The following is a 20,605-nucleotide window of genomic DNA, read 5'->3' as shown; positions in this document are numbered from 1 at the left end:
CTCACACACACACACACACGGGTCGAGGGAGAGATTTAAATAGCGGGTTTACTAATTAACCACATTTAATGGCAGTCAAAGAAAAGCTGACACAGACTGTTGTGACACCAATAGCATAATTTAATAATTTAATGACACGAAATAAGATTGATCATAGAGACAGGATTCATTCGAATGAGGAACAGGAGGAAAAAGTGGAATGCTGAGTGTTGTTCTGTGTCACACCATACATGACACGTAAAAGAGAGAGATAGAGAGGGGGGGGGGGGGTTAGCATTCTTTCCAGTCTTTAATGTCACCACTAAGGGGTCAATAAGCCTGCAGAAGACAAGGAACGTTGACAATTTCAGCCATTTTGCACTGGTAAGGGGCAGCAAAGTCTGAAAGTAACTGTGAAAGGGCATCATCTAATAAATCACCGATTGTATATTATATAATGTTGTGTATTCTACAATTCAATGGTCTTGTACACAGTTTTTTTTAAATATGTGAAGAAACACAGAATCCATTGGAAGATGTCACATCTGTGTAGCGTTTAGAAATGTAGTTCCCTTTAAATAAAATATTTGAATCTTTTTCTAGGGAAAAATCCTTAGAATAACCACATCATCTACTAATAAAATAAGGTGATTGTATTATTTCACTTGTACAACTTTTAAAGACGGGGGGGGGGGAAACACACATATATTGTTGGATTCTTTACATGGGCACACAAGTCTACTGACAAAACAAGAGATGGTGGCCTCTTCCTCTGAGTACGGAGGGTCCCAGAGCCCAGAGGACTGTGGGACATGGGTCAGGGAGACAGTGCTGGCTTCAGTGACGAGCTGCGGACTCGCGAGGGTAGAACTCGGCTAGTGTGCTCTGTGGGATTCGCTTCAGCATCTCTTTGGGGAAGATTCGCAGCAGCTGCCAGCCAATGTCCAGGGTCTCAAAGACGGTTCTGTTGTCATACGGACCTAGGAGGCGTTCACAAAGAATTAGCAATGTTTCAGTAAACATATGCAATGTCAGTCCAGAATAGTATTTATTCAGTAGTGATAATATTAATAGTTTGAACATTTAAAATAAAATAAAAAAATTACTATGCATGAAAACCATTACATTATGATGTACACATTGGATTTTTTTTTTTTATCCACCCACTATGTGGGTCTCCACAGACTGGGAAGAAAAGTTACCTTAACAGGTACCTACTGAATGAGCTTGTTTCTATATGACATTAATCGCCATTACATTGTGATAAAACCTCACAACACAGCAAACATTTCAACGCGTGATCCTTGAAATCTTCAAAGAGATCTAAAGAGTACCAGGCTGTCAATGGCCAGAGCAGGCTCTATTTTAAAGAGCAAAGAGTCAGGAAAACAAATGTAGCAGGGTTCATGGAGAGATGTAACAGTATCAAGAATGTCGCCCCTATTCACCTTTTGGCTTTGAAATTCCCTCTATTCATACCTGCCTAAACGGTGTTAAAGAACACATTAACAGACATTCATAAAGCTCGGCATTACGACTGACTGTATTCTGTCTCAATATATTTGTTATATATTGTATGAGAAACACGCTCAGGTTGTAAAGGTGACATCCAGGTTTTACATTTCCTGAATGGCACCTCTCAAAAGTCATTCATTAAACCACAATTAATTCTGAGGTAGCAAGGAGTGAGTACCCTGAGCAATGAAGTTCTTCTCAAACTTCTGAAGGAACTCCAGGTAGAGCAGGTCATCAGAGGTCAGGGCTTCTTCTCCTACAACAGCTTTCATGGCTTGCACGTCCTTTCCGATGGCATAGCAGGCATACTACAGGGAAAGAGCAAGAAAGCAAGAAAGAAAGAAAGAAAGCAGTGACAGAATGAATGAAACCACATAGCAGACATAGCAGATCAATAAGAGTTGGATGATGTATTACCAGCTGGTTGGAGACGTCTGCATGGTCCTTACGGGTCATACCCTCACCAATGGCAGACTTCATCAGACGAGACAGAGAGGGAAGCACGTTGATAGGTGGGTAGATCTGCAAAGTAGAGGAAAAACAAACAATTACAAGAGGTTAGTAGCTGGAGTAGCTCACCTCTCCTGCTCTCACTTTTGCTCTCTATGTAAATAATAAAAAGTCATTATGAGGCACTAAAGATGGAGAGGTTGAACATGTACATACTCTAAAACGGCACACACAGCACTCTAAACGTTGCCACGGTATAAGTGACACGGGTAAGTACCACTATACACAACTTATACTGCATCAAACCCCCCAACTCCTGACCCAGAGGTGCCCACCTGTCTGTTGTGCAGCTGGCGGTCCACATAAACCTGCCCTTCTGTGATGTAACCAGTCAGATCAGGGATTGGATGAGTGATGTCTGCAAGACAGGAAACATTGAAACATTTCCACGCTCGCTACGCTACGCTGTTTCAGCAAGTGGTGTAACATTATGGACTAAAGGTGTGGGTGTTATTTAGTGGCAATGCATACATACAAACGTGTGTGCGTGTGAAAATTACCATCGTTGGGCATGGTGAGGATGGGGATCTGTGTGATGGAGCCATTCCTGCCCTCCACTCGGCCGGCGCGCTCGTAAATGGTGGCCAAATCAGTGTACATGTAACCGGGGAAACCACGACGCCCAGGCACCTCCTCACGAGCGGCGGATACCTGTAACAAGACAGGAACAAGAGACAAGGTTTGAGGCTCAATTCACAATTGGAAAGTGGCACAAGACCACACCTGGGGGCCGGCTTTATTAAAAGAGCCCCATGAATTTCCAAGGTCATGTAGAACACAATGGCAAAAGGAAAGCGGTACTTTCATGCGCAAGCTATTTAAACACACGTTTTGTGCAGTTAGCACACAGGAGCATCAAAACATGTTCAGCTACACAAAGGGATTATTATAGGCATAAAGTAGGGGGTGAGGTAGATTCCCCAGATAAAAAAGCCGAAGAAAAAGCACAGAAAAAAGCAGGTTTAAAGCTTTTATCCACCCTAAAAGGCCAGAAGAGTAATGAAGTTAAGGTATTTCCAGAAAGGCCCAGAACATCAAGTTGCTGTTTTTTTTTTTTATTATAAAAAAGAAAACAAAGCCACTGGGTCTGCCCACTCGGGTGTCTGATCCATACACAGGAAAGAGAAAACAGTTCCGTCGGCTCACGTTTCATGCTTATTGTCAGTGGATTTGCGCTGCCCCCCCAAACGCGGGAGACTGAAAGGATTACATGGCTCTGCGACTTTTATTTCCAATTTGCAACATTTGTGTCTTAGCAGCTGTCCTTTCCAGATCTCTCGCATTCTGTATGGTCTTGATGGAATCGGACACTGGATGAGATTATCAGGGGAGGCATGGAAACGTGAAGACGAGTGGCTGAGAATGCTAAAACCTAAGCCTGTTTTAAAATGTCAAGAGCAGGTCACCCATCCTTTGTTAAAGGATGAGTTCTAATGCCCTCATTCTCTTGTTTGTTAATCACTTTGGCGCTGTTCAGAATTCAATCTGCTGTTGAATAAACTAGGCTTAAAATGTTTAAATAAATTATGGATACTACCATAGGTGTGGAAGAAGGAAAGGCCAGAAGAACCAGAGGAACAACACGAAGTAGATCTATTAAGACTGTCGTGCCAAGATTTTTGGAAGCATTTTTAAAAGAAAATGTCATAATTAAAAAATAGTTCAAGTTTTCTTTTTTACCACGATCTTCATTCTTTTCTGAAAACTGGTGGTGGACACATGAATATTGAAGTGCGTGTAAACAAATATGCAAATATCAATTTACCTCTCTCAAAGCCTCAGCGTAGGAGCTCATGTCAGTTAGAATGACCAGGACGTGCTTCTCGCACTGATAAGCCAGGTACTCAGCAGTAGTCAGGGCTAGGCGTGGGGTGATGATGCGCTCGATGCTGAAGGTACACAGAAAGGAGAAGTTAAAGAACTAAAAAAAACGCACACATTCAAACACTAAACAAAAACCCCTGCTGTTAAATTCAAATCTCAGCTTCCACAGCTGAAAAGACTGAAATCAAGACAAATTATCCCTATAGGACAGAACTCAGCATAATATCCAACCGTCACTGTGACCTTGTCCACCCATGTTTTTTTTTTCAGGAAAGCAAAGCAGTTGGACAATGTCCTTGATCAAAGAAAGACATTCATTTCAAATAACACAGATCTTTTGAGCGTAACTCAAAGCACTATGCGTTATACAAATTGAACACTGACCAAGCCAAGAACACCCACTTGCTAATAATTCTGTGTCATATTTTGACATTTGCAGGAAAGAAAAAGGGAAAAGAAGAGAGTATGTGGACTCACGTTGGGTCGTTGGCCAGGTTTAAGAACAGACAGACATTGTCCATAGAACCATTTTCCTCAAAGTCTGACTTGAAGAATCTGGCGGTTTCCATGTTGACCTGAGGATCAGGTAAGCCAGTTTATTTGGGCAAAATCGCACACATGATAGGGCAAAAGACTTTGATGCATCATGGCCAGGACTGAGAGACTCAGGAGGAGTTTCTATCCTCAGGTCATAAGGATGCTGAACGAGGAGATGCCACCACACCTTACAGCCAGACCATCTGAATGTTCACTGTTGTCTACAGCAATCTGTTACTGTTACACAGTTGCACAGTCTATGCACAGTGCACTTTAGCAGAATACATATCCACTACCCATGATCTATGTTTCTTATGTTCTTATTGAACATAAATATCTTGCTTGCTTTTTTTTACTACTTTACTAGTCTAATTCTCCTTTTATTCTTTTCTTAAATCTATTTTTTTTATTCTATTTATTTAAACTATTACCTTAACACAGTCAAAACAGAGTGGTTTGGGATGCATTTCCCTGTGTGTTGCACTGTTATAACAATGCATGTTACAAAAAAATCTTTAATCTAATTAATGTATTAAAAAGGGCTGAACAGGCCCTACGATCCAGAAGGTCAGACACATTGATTTTTAGCTAAAGGAGAGTGTTAGACTAGTTTTAAATATACAGCAGTCATTTGATGACCAAAAATACTTCACTACATGACTGGTCTGAATAAATAACAAGAAAGCTTACACAAAGCACACACAACTCACCCCCATAGCAGCAAAGACAATAGCAAAGTTGTCAGAACTATAGTCAAGTGTGTCCTTGGATTTTTGCACCAGTCCAGCCTGACGACATATCTGAGCTGCAATCTGATGGAGAATTAATAAAAATAATTTTAAAAAGGGAAAAAAATCTTGGACATTAACAGGTAAGCAGGGCTGCACTAGAGAAAAACCAAAACAGGTAATGAAACCAAAACCAAAAACCAAAATATACAACAAAAGGGGCAAAATGCATCTAGCCTGGTGGCAAAAATATATAGGTACACAATATATACAGTATAATATATACTCAATATATGTAATATATATTATATAACTGCTTTTTCTGGTGACAGAGTAGACAACCTGTGCAAAGTCTCCTTCCACGTCTGTGAAGAAGTCAAATTAAAAAACTAAAATGAAAAACTACAGCTTTGCCTCAGTTTTCAAAATGTTAAATTTTTCAAGGTGCTCCCATCAGCATTATGTAAGACACTTTTTTTGGGACAGTCTATTGATTCAACTACGATTTATACATGGACAACAACAGGAAGTGCCTGTGCACATGACCCCCTGCCCCTGTAATTATGTGCGTGCACACAAAAGCAGTGTGTGAATGACTGACTTCACAGAGCTTTGGCATAAACTGTGTGGAATTTCACGCTTATTGCTTAATGTAATGGTCTGTGTGTGCTGATCCGCAGAGTGGCCCAGTGGTGAACTTTGACCTCGAACACCTGTTCTGCACCGCAGAAAAAAGCTGCCCACGACCTTGTGACATTTGTTAAATGAAACAAATGCTTTTTTTTTTTTTTTTTTAAGATGTCATCCAGGGGGTGGTTTAGAGCCTTATTAGTGACAAGGCGATTATTAAAAGGAGGGTGTCCACACTGACCACACTCTCCTTCCGGTGCTGACTGCCTCAACAAATCAAAATAAACACATCAACAAGTGCCAGTGTGTGTCTATATCAATGGCCACTGGTTAAGGCGAGCTGGGTGGGATGGAGGCATTGTCTGATGTTTGGAGGCTGGGAGAGGGCGGGTGGGGGTTGGGGGTGCTAATGAGTCAGTTTGCAGTTGGGTGACTGCTACAGAGGGGACAGCCACCTCAAGCGTTAAACATCCCACCCAAGGTAGCCCCCTTCCCTGACAAACCTCCGCCACTCACACCACAGGCTGGCCTGACAGACTGATTAGACTAATAGATCACACAGGCTCACAGCAGTGGATTTAGTCCATGGAACCTATGGTTCCACTCTCCCCAATGACTGCAAAGTAACACAAGAACATGAAAAATTTCACCACGTCCTGGTGAGGACAAACAATGCACTGCTCAAAAAAATAAAGATGTAAAACAACACAGTGTAACTCCAAGTCAATCACACTTCTGTGAAATAAAACTATCCACTTAGGAAGCAACACTGATTGACAATCAATTTCACATGCTGTTGTGCAAATGGAATAGACAACACTGAAAATTACAGGCAATTAGCAAGACCTCCCCAATTAAGGCGTGGTTCTGCAGGTGGTGACCACGGACCACTTCTCAGTTCCTATGCCTTCTGGCTGATGTTTTGGTCACTTTTGAATGCTGCCGGTGCTTTCACTCTAGTGGTATCATGAGACAGAGTCTACAACCCACACAAGTGGCTCAGGTAGTGCAGCTCATCCAGGATGGCAAATCAATGCAAGCTGTGGCAAGAAGGTTTGCTGTGTCTGTCAGAATAGTGTTCAGAGCATGCAGGCAATACCAGGAGACAGGCCAGTACATCAGGAGTGGCATTGGATCAGTAATGGTGTGGGGTGGCATTATTTTGGCGGGCCCAGAGACCTCCATGTGCTCACCCGAGGTAGCCTCACTGCCATTAGGTACCGAAATGAGATAATCAGACCCATTGTGAGACCATATGCTGGTGTGGATGGCCCTGCAAGACAATGCTAGAACTCATGTGGCTGGAGTGTGTCAGCAGTTCCTGCAAGACATTGATGTTATGGACTGGTCCGCCCGTCCCCCAGACCTAAATCCAATTGAGCTCATCTGGGACATTGTGTCTCTAAATATCTGTGAATATTCTCAGTAATCGAGCTCATGGTTCTCAAAAAAGGTTATTTCAGTGGCAACTGGACTTGTTTTGGTTTCTTGACAATGTTTCGTCCTTCCATTCCATTCTCAAGTCTGTGAAGAAATGAACGTTATCCAAAGCAAGTCCGGTTGCCATTGAAATAACGTCTCGATCCATCCACCAACGCTACGTTGCACCACAGACTGTCCAGGAGTTGGTGGATGCTTTAGTCCAGGTCTGGGAGGAGATCCCTCAGGAGACCATCCACAACCTTATCAGGAGCATGACCAGGCATTGTAGGGCGGTCATACAGGCACATGGAGACCACACACATTACTGAGCCTCATTTTAACTTGTTTTGGATCAGCCTGTAGTGTGTTTTTCCACTTTAATTTTGAGTGTGACTCCAAATCCTGATCTCCATGGGTTGATTACCATTGACTACTTTTGTGTGATTTTGTTGTCAGCACATTCAACTGTGTAAAGAACAAAATATTTAATAAGAATATTTCATTCGTTCGTTAATTTTTTGAGCAGTGTCCATAATACAAGTTTTGTGCTATTTTAGGTTGAGTCTGCTTCAGGAACCACCATTTCCACTTTAGTCTGTAGGGTTCTACCAAGCCTTTGCTCAGAAAGCAAGATTTCAGAGCTTCTGTCTCCATCTCTCAGTACCCAGCCACCCCCTCTGTCTGTCTCAATCACACTCCCTCCCAGCCACCCACTTCTACCTTCACCCCGACCACAACCAGTGTCTCCTGTAGAACAAAACCCAGGGATGCTTTGGTGAACAAATGTTTGCTGAAGGACGTGAATGAGGCCGATGAGGGGACTGAAGGTAGAGTGTGAATGGGGGGAGGCGCTGAAGCAGCACGTACACAAAGCCCAGCTGACCGCTGGTGAGGAGAATGTCCTGTCTGCACAAAGCCCTGGCACAATGGCTGCCTGTTCCAGCGCCTGCTGGAGTACTGCTCTTCAGCACTACAACTTTCCCTGAGCCTTCTGTTACCATATAAAAACAGATGGACATTCAGTGGACAAGGTTTAAAAAAAAAAAAAAAAAATATCCTCCTCAAAAACCATAACATACTCCTTGTTCTTAATATTATTGAGGACTCAAAGTGAATTGGAATTTAATGGGTACAAATAAAGATTCGGATGGAATTTGGGTGAAAGATGGGCAATGATAAAAAAAAGAAAAAAGCCGATCCTACATACAAATTACACATTGGGAGTGTTCACTATATTCAGCATCTGTGTGTTTTGTTTGGTATCAGCTGTGGTCCAGTAATACCTCCATGTACAAAAGGAGTATAGAAAACAGACGGAGAAACTATAGCTTTTGAGAAAGCTGGGCCGTCAGATTATGATGAGAACAGATCTCTTGATGATCCTCGATGTTCTTTGGGTTGTTGACAGCATGACGACACTTTGAACATTGCAGAGTTTGTAGACAGACTGAGAGACTTACATCAGCTTACGGTATTAGATATTCATCTGAATACAGCATACCTCATTATGTGGCAGGCCAGCAGCTGAGAAGATGGGGATCTTCTGCCCACGAGCAATGCTGTTCATCCCATCGATGGCTGAGATACCGGTTTGGATCATCTCCTCAGGATAGATACGACACTGGGGGTTGATGGGCTGCCCTGTGAACAAATTTCAAATCTTAGGTCAAAAAATAAACCTTGGCTACACAGAAAGGCTTCAGGATAGAATTTAAGTTATACTATATATATAAAATTTTAACTCCAATTGGATACATATATATTAGGGGCAGTGGTGGCCTGGCGGTTAAGGAAGCGGCCCCGTAATCAGAAGGTTGCCGGTTCGAATCCCGAGCCGCCAAGGTGCCACTGAGGTGCCACTGAGCAAAGCACCATCCCCACACACTGCTCCCCGGGCACCTGTCATGGCTGCTCATTGCTCACCAGGGTGATGGGTTAAATGCAGAGGACACATTTCACTGTGTGCACCGTGTGCTGTACTGCTGTGTATCACGTGTGACAATCAGTTCACTTTATTTATATTTACTTTATTAAAATATAATTTAATTTCAGGAGAAAGTTAACCCATTTCATGATCTTACCCATGATGTCCAGGTAATCCTCAGCAAGGACAGTGGGTCCACGGTCAATTGGCTTTCCTGAGCCATTAAACACTCGTCCTGCAGGACAGATTTTGTATGGTGCGCACATCATATTAGACAATCACATGATTTAAAACTATGGGAACGTGCACTCTTACCCAGCATGTCCTCCGATACAGGTGTGCGAAGAATGTCACCTGTAAACTCACAAGCCGTCTTTTTGGCATCAATACCAGAGGTCCCCTCAAACACCTAGTCAGGTCCAGATGACATTTAATCTTTAATTAGCCATTTCCCAATAACAAGGCGGCATAAACAAGGCCAGAGAGGCTCTAAGTCCAGAGCTTACCTGAACAACGGCCTTACTGCCGATGACCTCCAGCACCTGCCCACTCCTCCTGGTGCCATCAGGCAAAGTCAAGTGGACAATCTCAGCATATCTAGGGAACTAAACATAAAAAAAATCAGTACAATGGACCCCAGAGAAAAAAAAAAGAAAACGGCACATGTATGATACCCTTTAAGAAAACAAGTGATTCTGTACCTTGACATTGTCCAAAATGACAAGTGGCCCATTGACCCCAGAGACGGTGGAATAAGCTAATAAAGGAACACACAGAGAGAAGCAGAAATATTTGGAACCGAACAGTTTTAACAACTTTGCATAATGTTCAATGCATTTACACTCACAAAAATACATGGCTGGCAGCCTTACAGATGGAGTATAAATGTGCAGTCTTTGTACACCCTCCATGGCCAAGTTCAGAATGGAAAGCCAAACACACAGAGGCTATTCAATATTAAAAAATATAAAGATGCATGAAATTCACTGTGAAAGCCCACAATCACATGGAAATGAGTGGCTCTCAACCCACCTAATTGTGAGCTGTGACCTTTCCAGTGTGATTTTACAGAGCTACCCCCCCTCCTCCATTTTCATGTCCAAATGTCAAGGTAAGGCAAAATCACATAAGCAGAGGGGAATGTCTCCTGAGGTCCCAAAGGAAGGATAAATAGTTTTCACTTGAAATGACAAAACATAAAGCAACATTAAAATGAAGGCTAATAATTACAATGGGAAAATTAGATTATTGCGATAAGGACGCTAGACCATGAGCGAACAACAAAAACACCAATCTGCTGTGAATACGAACAAAACAGTTCAGTCTCTAGCAGACGGAGGAGAGAAGGAGCAAAGGGGAGTCCGCAGGGGCTCCATTGTTTCCAGCGGGTCTTCCATCAAGGCCCTGGCTTTCTGTTCCTCTTTTTTTTTTTTTTAACGGTGTGAACAGTCAGTCTCTTGGCCAATATCAAAGGCAGTAGGAAATGAGAGCGTACTGGTGCTAACGCGCTGCTCTAAAGAGCGGCAGGGGGCATCCACTATGCTACTAATTAGGCAGCAGCCAACAAAATAACCCATCAATGCACAATCGCCATTTCCCACACACAAACTCGCAGACACACACCTGCATTTTAGCCCTAATAGTCGGAAAGAGAGAGAGAAACAGATAAAGGAAAAAGTGTGAGCGAGTGAGAGAGTGAGAGAGAGAGGGAGGGGGGCACAGCGAGATAGAGAGCTCATACAGAGAAAATAAAGATGGCTGGTCCAAACCGCCTCATTTGGACGCTGCAAACAATGGTCAGTCAGAAGAAGAGACAATTATTAGTCCAGGTTAAGGCCTATGTAATAAGAGCCTATGAAACGCTGAGAATAACAAACTTGCTTGTGATTCACGCATCATTTCACGCACACGTGGGTCTCAGTAAAATATGAATCATATCGAAATATTGGGACCAATTTTCAATCAGTGCTGCAGAAAAATACTTTATAAGAGAAAAGGCCTTAATAAAGTCAACAGTTGGCAGAAAAAATACATAATGTCACAATTAGCATATAATAATTTCAATTATAATACAGTAAATGTGAAAAGTAGAAATGACTGGAATGAGACATGGTGAAGTACGAGACTAATCTGACATCCTGAAGGGAAATGTACCAGATTGTGGCGTTTAAATGCCATGCTTTGGCATGGGCCAAGCCAAGCCCTCTGATTCGACTGCAAATGCATTTTTCGAAACCTTTAGCTAGCATTAGCTCATCCGCATTACATCGAAGTAGTCTATGGTAGTTCTGAATTTTACCAAAAATTCACAACCCAGCCCACAATAAATACACCATGCACCCCACCCCGGGTGCACCCCACCCCACCCCAATCCAATCCAGGAGAGCAGTAGTTAAGCGCAGGGCCTGCTGTGATGGGAAAATAAAGCTTTAGAGTTTCATAATTACCCTTATTACTCCCCGAGAAAAAAAACACTCCCAACAACATGCCCACCACGCCAGCCATATCTTTTTTAACCAATACAGAAAATACATGCTTTTTGCAAATTCCATCATTTTTTCAAGACATTACAGGCCTTTTCTCAGTACCCTTTTCTCCCCCAGACAAATTGCTGAATGTGCTTCTGCTGGATATGTTTATAAATGGATTTAATAGCTACACTTACCCTAGAAATTGCCCATATGTTTCAAAAGAGATACATATGTCTATTTACCCACGACTGATAGTAATTATGATGCCAGAAAATTGCTGCGGTATAATTGTACATCAGCCTCTTTAAAAAAAATCCCTCAAACAGCACACACAAAGGCACTAATGGAAAATATTTGAGATCTGGAATCTTAACACAAACACGGCTCAAGACATTTGCAGGTACTTTGTTCCGCATTAGGCAAATTAGGGTTGAAATGCAGCTAGCGCATCTCCCATTACTGCACTCATAAGGAATAAACTATAGAGGAAGATGGACCAGCATCCTGCAAGGAAAATATTCTTTGCGGAGGGGGAAGAAAAATGCATGCCGCTGCCCATCTGTGGGGCATGTTAAGATACTAAAATATTAATTACATCAGACAAATGATACAGTGTAGTAGAACAAAAAAAACACAGGCCCAAGTGGAGGCCTTCAAAAGCCCCACAGTAAATCTAGAGTAAATAAAAGAAAAATGCAGACATGAAGTAGCAACATTTCCCATTAGGCATGAAAAACTCGGCCCAGCCCTCCCCACCCTCTCCAGGCTCAAGAGTGGCCGTGGGCTTGGCATGCAATGACTCGTAGGGTCAGCGGCTGGGCCGCTCTGCCTGCCACGGCCCATTGTGGTGGGAGATGTTAATTGGTGGTAATCCGGCAGCAGAAGCTGTTTTGGTAGCCTGCCCCTGGCACCCTAAATGACACCTTGGTGTGAAATACTAAAGAGTCCATTCAAGTGAGCCTGAAAGAAACGCAGAGAGAGCAAGAGAATTCCAACACATTTCCAACAACTTTCAGAGAGAGAAAGAGACAGAGGGAGTTGCCTCATCATTCGGCCTCCAGCAAAATCCAATGACATGGTTATACACACACACACACACACACACAGATGTAGGGGGGGGGGGTTCTTAACAGAAACTAATTGCTTTTCACCAGATAGAACACATCCCAAATATGAAAATGTAATAATGGAAGCATTATTTAAAAGCTGACGTATACTGTTCATGTCGTCCTGGTAAAGGACATACATGTCCCTCGGCTGCAGCACAGCATGAAAGGACTAGAAGCATGAACTTCAATAAAAATTTATTGAGAATTAGCACAGACACACAATTTCATTGCAGCACAGATGTTATGTTAAAAAATGTAATGGGCATAATAAGGACTGTATCATGAATAAGAACGGACATTAACAGACCTCTGCAAAACTACACGGCTACTTTCATCACCGTAATTATCATTATGGTGGTGGCAGGGGGTTTTGGTAAAAGAGCTGTAATTGGTAGACAAATTTAAATCCTATTTAAAAAGCTGCACATGAAGCCGTGTGAAAATCCTAAATGACCAGGACTCGCAGAGGATGAAAAGGGAGACCAGTGGACGGAGACAGAGGGAAGGGAGGAATATGGAAAAATATGACAGAATGACAAGGAGAAGACGGAAGGCCACTAGGAGTAAACCAAACACGTGTGTGTGTGTGCGCACTTACTCCTGTCACCACGGTGAGAATGGGTCTGAATAGACAGTGGCAGAACAGGATGGGGACAGGAAAAATAAAGCTATTTGTTGGGGGACACGTCTGGTAACTGCTCTTCGTCAAGACTGTATAGAAGTCTTACCGCCACAGATGACTATTATAGAAAATGAAGGCGGCATGTACATCTCCAGGAACATACAGCACATAAACTGTACAAAAGTTGAACTATTTCATTATGAAACCGTTCACCAATGAGGTTTCATGTCTGTCTCGGTGCTCACAGATGTCTGACTGCTTCAGACATCCCATCACCATATACTTTTCTTTTATTTCTTTCCTTTTGACACGCAGTGTGAAGAAAGACTCAAACGCCCACCACGAGCACTTCCTTTCAATGCCACGATAGCTGATTAATTACTAACAAATGTACAAAGAATTAGTAACAGGAAACAGTATAATAAATAAAGCAGAATTTTCATAAAAAGGATTTTTCCATCTGACATCTGAAGGATTTGTTTACAACCGTGTCATTATGGTTAATTGTTTCCTCGCAAGAAAAAAAAAAAAAAAAAAAAAGACAACTTACTGTATTCAATGTCTTTTCAGCGCATTTTAACGTCTATTTAAATGTAAAACAATGGGCAGCCATCTACTGGGTTAATTGCCTTTGTTGCAACTGACATGATTAAGGCACAATGGGCGCAGCCTGCAACAGAAAGTCGGGCTTTGTGCAGACGGGGCTACATTGTACTACACTCTATTCTCACACTATTTGTTTGTGTCCTCAAACAATCTCCCTGCGGCTTTTTTTCACCATTCACGGAGTGTCACTTTTTTTTCTGCCACACTGATATAATACGATGTCATATCAGGATCTCATAACTCGTCCCCCCAGTCTAGATTTGCCTGATAATAGAACAAAAAGCATTATGCTAAACGAATGGTGGGACAAAAGACTTTGATGTTGATTTCCCTCTTTTTGTTTTCTTCCCTCACTTTTCTGACATCTGATGTAAATTAGTTTGAGAAAAGTGCCTTGATTTAATTTCACAGACACAAGCGTTAAAGGAGCTCACATTATTTTATTATACACATATCCATATATAACCCACATGAGTGTTGGTAAATAGAGGTATGCCGATCAATAGATCTGATAGATCTTTATTTCCATCACTGTGTTAAATAAGGTATAAATATAGCACCCTAGTTACTTTGTTTTGGTCTGAGGGGAGATGGAGCCAGCGTGCGGGCCTTTTTTTTTTTTTTTTTTTTTTTTTAACAGCTACCACCGAGGTGCTTTACGCGGCGGTACACCCCCACCATAGCCCCTCTGTTTTCATGTGCCTCCTATTCCTCCATTAAGTCATTTCTTTCTAGTTTGCTAAAAGGCTTTTAGCCCATGTTTTCCTTTGACACTCGCTACCTGGCCATCTCCTGCAACAGGCAAGTTAAGAACAGCAAATTAACTAGAGGGGGCCAGGCCGCGAACGACATCAATAAGAAACAAACGAGACGGAGAGATGGGGGATATTACCTCACCTCTGGGCTCTGGAAAAAAGACAAAAAAAAGCCCAACAATGCAGGCACAACAATCAATAAATAGAACCATGTTTGGATTTAAAACATGGTTAAAAACCACAGAAATTCATTTAAACGGAGGTACCGACAAGGAGTGGGGCTTTGGAGAAGCATGGAGGTGCGCTGTTACACAGACAGCTAGCGATAACTTAATATAATAATAAAAAATAAAAAGAATACATGGAAACAAGCAAGTGTCATTTTTTACTTTTCAGCACTTAGTAATCACAGGTGGTTAATGTGCACAGGTTTAGCTGGAGAACTATATAAAGGCCAGTCTTACAGCCAGTTCAAGGATCATACAAGAGCAAAATAAGTTAAACGTGAAAGGGTTATTTTGTGCACTCGTGGCTCTGAGGAATTTTATATCAGGCTAAAAATTGCAAAATGAGTTAATAACAAAAAGGTGGGCACCACCAATAGCCATACGATTTAAAATAAAATGGGTTAAATTGTGGAATTCTTTGCATTCATTGAGGACATCCAGAATTTCATCAGTAATGGCCCACAGGAGTTAAGTATTAAAAGTCCTGTGCATCTGTATGCCTTTACGCGAACAGCGGCTAATAGTGTATTATTTATCGGGAATGTACTGTAACAACAACATATCTTGTTATGGGCCTGGATAATGACTGGATATTAGAAAACATTCAAATTGTTATATTTATCTTCACAACAGACCAATTTACACTGCATTACACTATTTTCAAACCAATTACATTTAATTTACAACCCCCCACCCCGCTAAAAAAAATGTAAATTGTGAAACACTGTTAGAAACCTCAACAATAGTGAAAATATCGGTCTGCGATTTCTGGATGGGGAACAGGGCTCGAACCCCGTGCCGGTCACATGAGCGGCGATTAACCCGTGACCCGCCATCACGTCCCCGTGAGTAAGCGGCGCGCAGCTGACGACACGCTCGGACCGACACAGCTTACAACGAACGAGTCGTACAAATAAAAAATAAAAATATATAAAACCCACGCGTGCGAGCATGCGTACAACAGCCACCGCTGCACCGCTCTTCTGCAGTGTTGTGTTACAGTAAGGTCGCGTTAGCTCGGCGACGCGTTTAATCCGCACGGCGGCCATGTCTGGCCCCAGCGGAGCCGCTGCAGCTCGGCTGCGCGGCGGGGGGAAAGGCCCGAGCCCCCTCGGCGGCCCGTCTCCGGAGCGCAGCTGTCGCCCTCGTCTGCCGCGTCCCGCTCGGACCCCGGGAGTCCAGCGCGGGGCCCTCGCGTCGGCTTGTTGTTAGCCCGGGTGCTAGCGCTCGCCGGCTACGTACTCAGCCTCGGTTGAGAGATGTAGTTTCTTGTCACCGCGCGGGAGTGCTGCCGCGCCGCGGCTTCGGGCCCGTTCAGGTCCACGGGCCGGTTCTGTAACAGTGTCGCCATGGTGATGTCGTCCGGAGGTGCAGGAGAATTAACGGCAATTAACGCTCAAAAGTCATATGACACAGGAGGCGGAAGTGGGGCGAGCCGAGGTGAGGTGCGGACGCGCGCTCTCGCGAGAAAACGAAAAAAAAAAAAAATGGCGGACGACGTGAACTCACAGTTGCCAGGTCGGCGTCTTTTGTTGCAGTAATGAAAAAAAAACATACAGCATAGCCTGCGAATGATAGCGCAGCTAATAATTTGTCAAGTTTGAGTTTGGGTTCGAGTTTTTTTTAATCTTTGGACAGTTTTGTCCTCTCAGACTTGGCAACCTATGGGCGAGGCGTTTTTAATCCAGGAGACTGTGGAGAAGGACGTTTAGGGTTTTGTTGAGTTTGACCTATATCATGTGAAAGAATGATGCACGTTGGAAAATCCCAGCATTACATAACTTTAGCCATAACATTTGCGGATGCAAGTACTCATGAGGTTGTTGAAATGAATCACTGAGGCTTAAAATGTCCATGTTGCCTTTTAAAGCTGCAACACTGCCTATTTTGGTAATATGGATCATGTTCAAATGAATTACTTCTTCTTTTATGTGGTTTGTACAAAAGCGGCAGTTTAAGCCATTTTATGTGAGGCTACTACCAGCAGGCCCACTTAAATTATAGTGCACACAAATGAAGGGTCCATGTTTTTTTTTTTTTTTTACAGGTACTTGAAATGCTTCAAGCACCACAGCAATATAAGGTGACTTTCTCTGTGTTGATTTGATTGCATGCTGAAGTCCAAAGCATTAACAAAGATGGTTATTGGGTTTTCCAAAGGCTCACAATATAATTACAAAATGTTCTATAAATATATTTAGTCTTTTTTTTTTTCCCTCAAGATTATGCTGCTATCTTTTGGGTGTTTTTGAACCACCGTTCAACTTCAGAAAGTGTGTTGACTAGATAGAGATAACAGGTGAGTGTGGCTGCTTTCAGATCAGAGCTCCACTGCAGCCAGAGTTAGCCAGAAGGGTACGGTTACATTTACATTTACAGCATTTATCAGACGCCCTTATCCAGAGCGACTTACAATCAGTAATTACAGGGACAGTCTTCCTGGAGCAACTTAGGGTTAAGTGTCTTGCTCAGGGACACAATGGTAGTAAGTGGGATTCAAACCCGGGTCTTCTGGTTCATAGGCGAGTGTGTTACCCACTAGGCCACTACCATCCGGTTGATGGCGCTTGTCATGGCTGCCCACTGCTCACCAAGGGTGATGGGTCAAAAGCAGAGAACACATTTTGTTGTGTCACCGTATGCTGTGCTGCAGTGTATCACAATGACACAATCTCTTCACTTTCACTTAACACATTTTTTTCTTACTGTTTTTTGGTTGGTTAGTCCAATTCTCACAGAGTGCCACCCACTTTCCGTGAACAGCATCACTGCTTCTTAAAACCATTTTATGCTGTGGGTCAAGCATGGCACAGGGAAAGTGGTAAGCCTCTGTCAGATAATGGCTGCTTTTTTTCTGGTGATTCAAGGTCCAGCTTCACTCAAGGGAACATCTATATGGGTTCGAGGTTTTCCGTGATGTTGGTACATGTTCAGATTTAACTTCTGTTCATACACACACTGCCTCACAATTACCCCTACCTTACCACACACTCAAAATACACACACGCTCACACGTATACACACCGCCCTCTAATTTGAAATATGACAGCAGGATGAAGCACTAGAGTTTGGAGTGGGTGAGCAGTGTGGTGATGCCAACAGTGCATTCTCCTCTTTCCCAGGCTCTGGAGTGTCTTTCCAAACGTTTCAGACAGTATGCAAAAAATAGCAAATTAATGCCACTCAAGAGTTTCCACCCACAGGAGTGCTGCCCCCCTTTTAAAAATATAATTTTTCCCCCCACACACGAGTTAAAGAGATATGACTTAACGTGTGCACAATTGGAAGGTAATTGTGAATATTCATTGTTCTGGAAGACTGAGTCCAATGTGTGTTTTTTTTAAATAATGTTACTGATCGAAAGGGAAAGTGCATTGGGGACTGATACCGTGTTGAGAAGAACACAATATATAACGTCTCTGCTGCTGTACATGTTGACTGACAGGGTCCTAATATCAAACTGAAATGTCATGCACATAAATAACAAAGATCAGAATGTCTTAATGACATGCCAACACAACATGGTGGGTACATATGCAGGAATGAAGCGCAACAGAAGAGCTTAGGGTTGCCAAGGTCCCATATTGCCTGAGACGTCCCGAAATATGGGTGATTTTGATTTGTCCCTTCCAGTTGCAGCTCCTGTCCCATATTCCAATCACAGCCTCGTTGGCCAATAGAAGAAAGAAACTGAAGTGATTGTCACATGTGATACACAGCAGCACAGCACACGGTGCACACAGTGAAATTTGTCCTCTGCATTTAACCCATCACCCTGAGTGAACAGTGGGCAGCCATGACAGGCGCCTGGGGAGCAGTGTGTGTCAAACATCACGTTATATAGTAGATCTTATTATTATGGCCCGGCGATATGAAGTGCTGATAACAGTTTCTGCTGGGGATGCGCTATACCACTGATTTCCTTTTCGATCCGATACCGAGGGTTGGTATTGGCGATACTGATAACTGTGTTAAATGCATTTGGAAAATATGTTTGGGGTCAGCTGCTCTGCGTGCGCACCTGCAAGAAAGTGTACCGCATTTGGGCATGAAAAGTTGTCAACCCTGGCTGTGCAGCACACAGCATTACCAGATTCCTGATTCTTTCAGCAGTCATGTACCAAAAATGTACCAAAGCACATCTAAAAGTGCAGAAACAATCTGAGAATAAATGAGACTTATAGAGCACAAAGAGTGGCACAGAAGTTATCAGTTATCAGTAGCCTATTTGAAGTCTATGAAGTCTTATTAGTCAAAGTAAAGTGACTGTCATTGTGAAACACAGCACAGCACACAGTGCTCACAATGAAATGAGTGGCACTTTGCCGGATCAGGATTCTGATTTCAGGGCCGCTTCCTTAACCACTATTCCCACACTGCCCCGGTAAAATAAAGGTGTAAATCAACAGGTTAATTAACACACCACATTTTGGTAAATAAATACATTCTGAGAGCAGTTTTAGATATTTTTGTTCTCTTTATTCATTCTGTAGCCTATATTCTAATGATGCTGTGTAAATACAATATAATTGAACCCCCCGGACAGTATTCCCTTGTTACTTGAATTCTCTTCTCAAGCCTTGGTATATGTTTAATAAGTTCTTAATACTGCAGAGGAACCCTGATTGCATAGGATGACTATAGTGTAAAGCCATTCTGAAAATACATGGCACTAAGCACAGCACTACATACTAAACAAGGGCCTTACTCACTAGTGTCAGGTCACGTGTCTTCAGGATTTATATAAATAGATGATTTTAAAGAAAAAAACTACCCTTTCGGTTGCTGTGTAATTAATTCTGTATCTCAGAACAGAGTTTAAAATGATTGATGGCTCTCATGCGCACTACTTTGCTCCCATCAATACATCACATGGGCAAACGTAATTTAAGGACGTGTTTCATCCTGAATCCCAGCCACTGGGGCTGCACGTGACCATGTATTTTCTGGTGGCAGTCCCTCGAATGGATAAACGCAGAGGGTTGCATCAACCTCAGCCTTATCAATTATGCAAATAACCACAGCTCCAAGTTTAACATATGATCGCCAGTAGTATGTGATGCATTAAATGAATATTTTAACTAAGCCTGATGCACTATTCAATATAACATATAGAAACTGAAATTTGAATGTCTGGGCTATAATAATTTGCTTTGAAATTCATTGAAATTAGTAAAAAGATTTACAATGTGAGAGGTAATAGTGTCTGCAAAACGTTCAGTTTTTTTAAATACATTGAATTTAAATTATGTTCCACTGTATCCATCTTAAATATTAGGACAAGTTAAAGTGCAGAAAGGTTTTTTAACAATTTTTAATATTGCAGAAAGTTTTTTTTAACAATTTGGTTTCCTTTTCCAGAGAATCGCTCATTATATGTATCTGTATTTATATTAATTTTGCAAATGTGTATTTTAACTCGAACTTTTTGCGTACTGAATAGACTCGTATACAGCATATACAACTTAAGCAGGATATTTCAGAGGTTCTCTAAAAGATATTGCACATGGAGAGTGTTCACATTAGCCAATCAAAACAAAAAAAAAAACTATCTGCGTGCTTGGTCTGGTAGTAGTTATGTTTGCAAGATGATCTCAGCAGAGGTTTTGATTCAGGTGTGATACAGAGGAGGAAGGGAGCTATGTATTGGAAATAATTGGTTTCAGTTGTTCCTAATAAGGAATTAAGAATATGTGAGAGCTATCAATGAACACAGACTGCTCCCATTTAAAAATTCGATTTATAA

General features: G+C 42.2%; 1 protein-coding gene across 1 annotated transcript; it reads right to left on the bottom strand.

The window, feature by feature from the left end:
* Positions 1–97: 97 nt before the first annotated feature.
* On the bottom strand, positions 98–16,210 carry atp6v1ba (ATPase, H+ transporting, lysosomal, V1 subunit B, member a). Its single transcript, XM_028990188.1, has 14 exons — positions 16,102–16,210; positions 9,771–9,826; positions 9,576–9,674; positions 9,385–9,478; positions 9,227–9,304; positions 8,647–8,786; positions 5,076–5,177; positions 4,306–4,403; positions 3,770–3,893; positions 2,505–2,655; positions 2,280–2,362; positions 1,912–2,016; positions 1,673–1,802; positions 98–959 (listed from the first exon to the last, which is right to left on the bottom strand). Exons 1-14 carry the CDS (start codon positions 16,208–16,210, stop codon positions 817–819), a joined length of 1,512 nt encoding a protein of 503 aa, XP_028846021.1. The 3' UTR covers positions 98–816.
* Positions 16,211–20,605: the final 4,395 nt, after the last annotated feature.

The sequence above is a fragment of the Denticeps clupeoides genome, chromosome 8 (assembly GCF_900700375.1).
Source record: "Denticeps clupeoides chromosome 8, fDenClu1.1, whole genome shotgun sequence".
NCBI classification, from domain to species: domain Eukaryota; kingdom Metazoa; phylum Chordata; class Actinopteri; order Clupeiformes; family Denticipitidae; genus Denticeps; species Denticeps clupeoides.
Note: the sequence above shows the minus strand (reverse complement) of the source record. Positions and strands in the feature narration are given on the sequence as shown.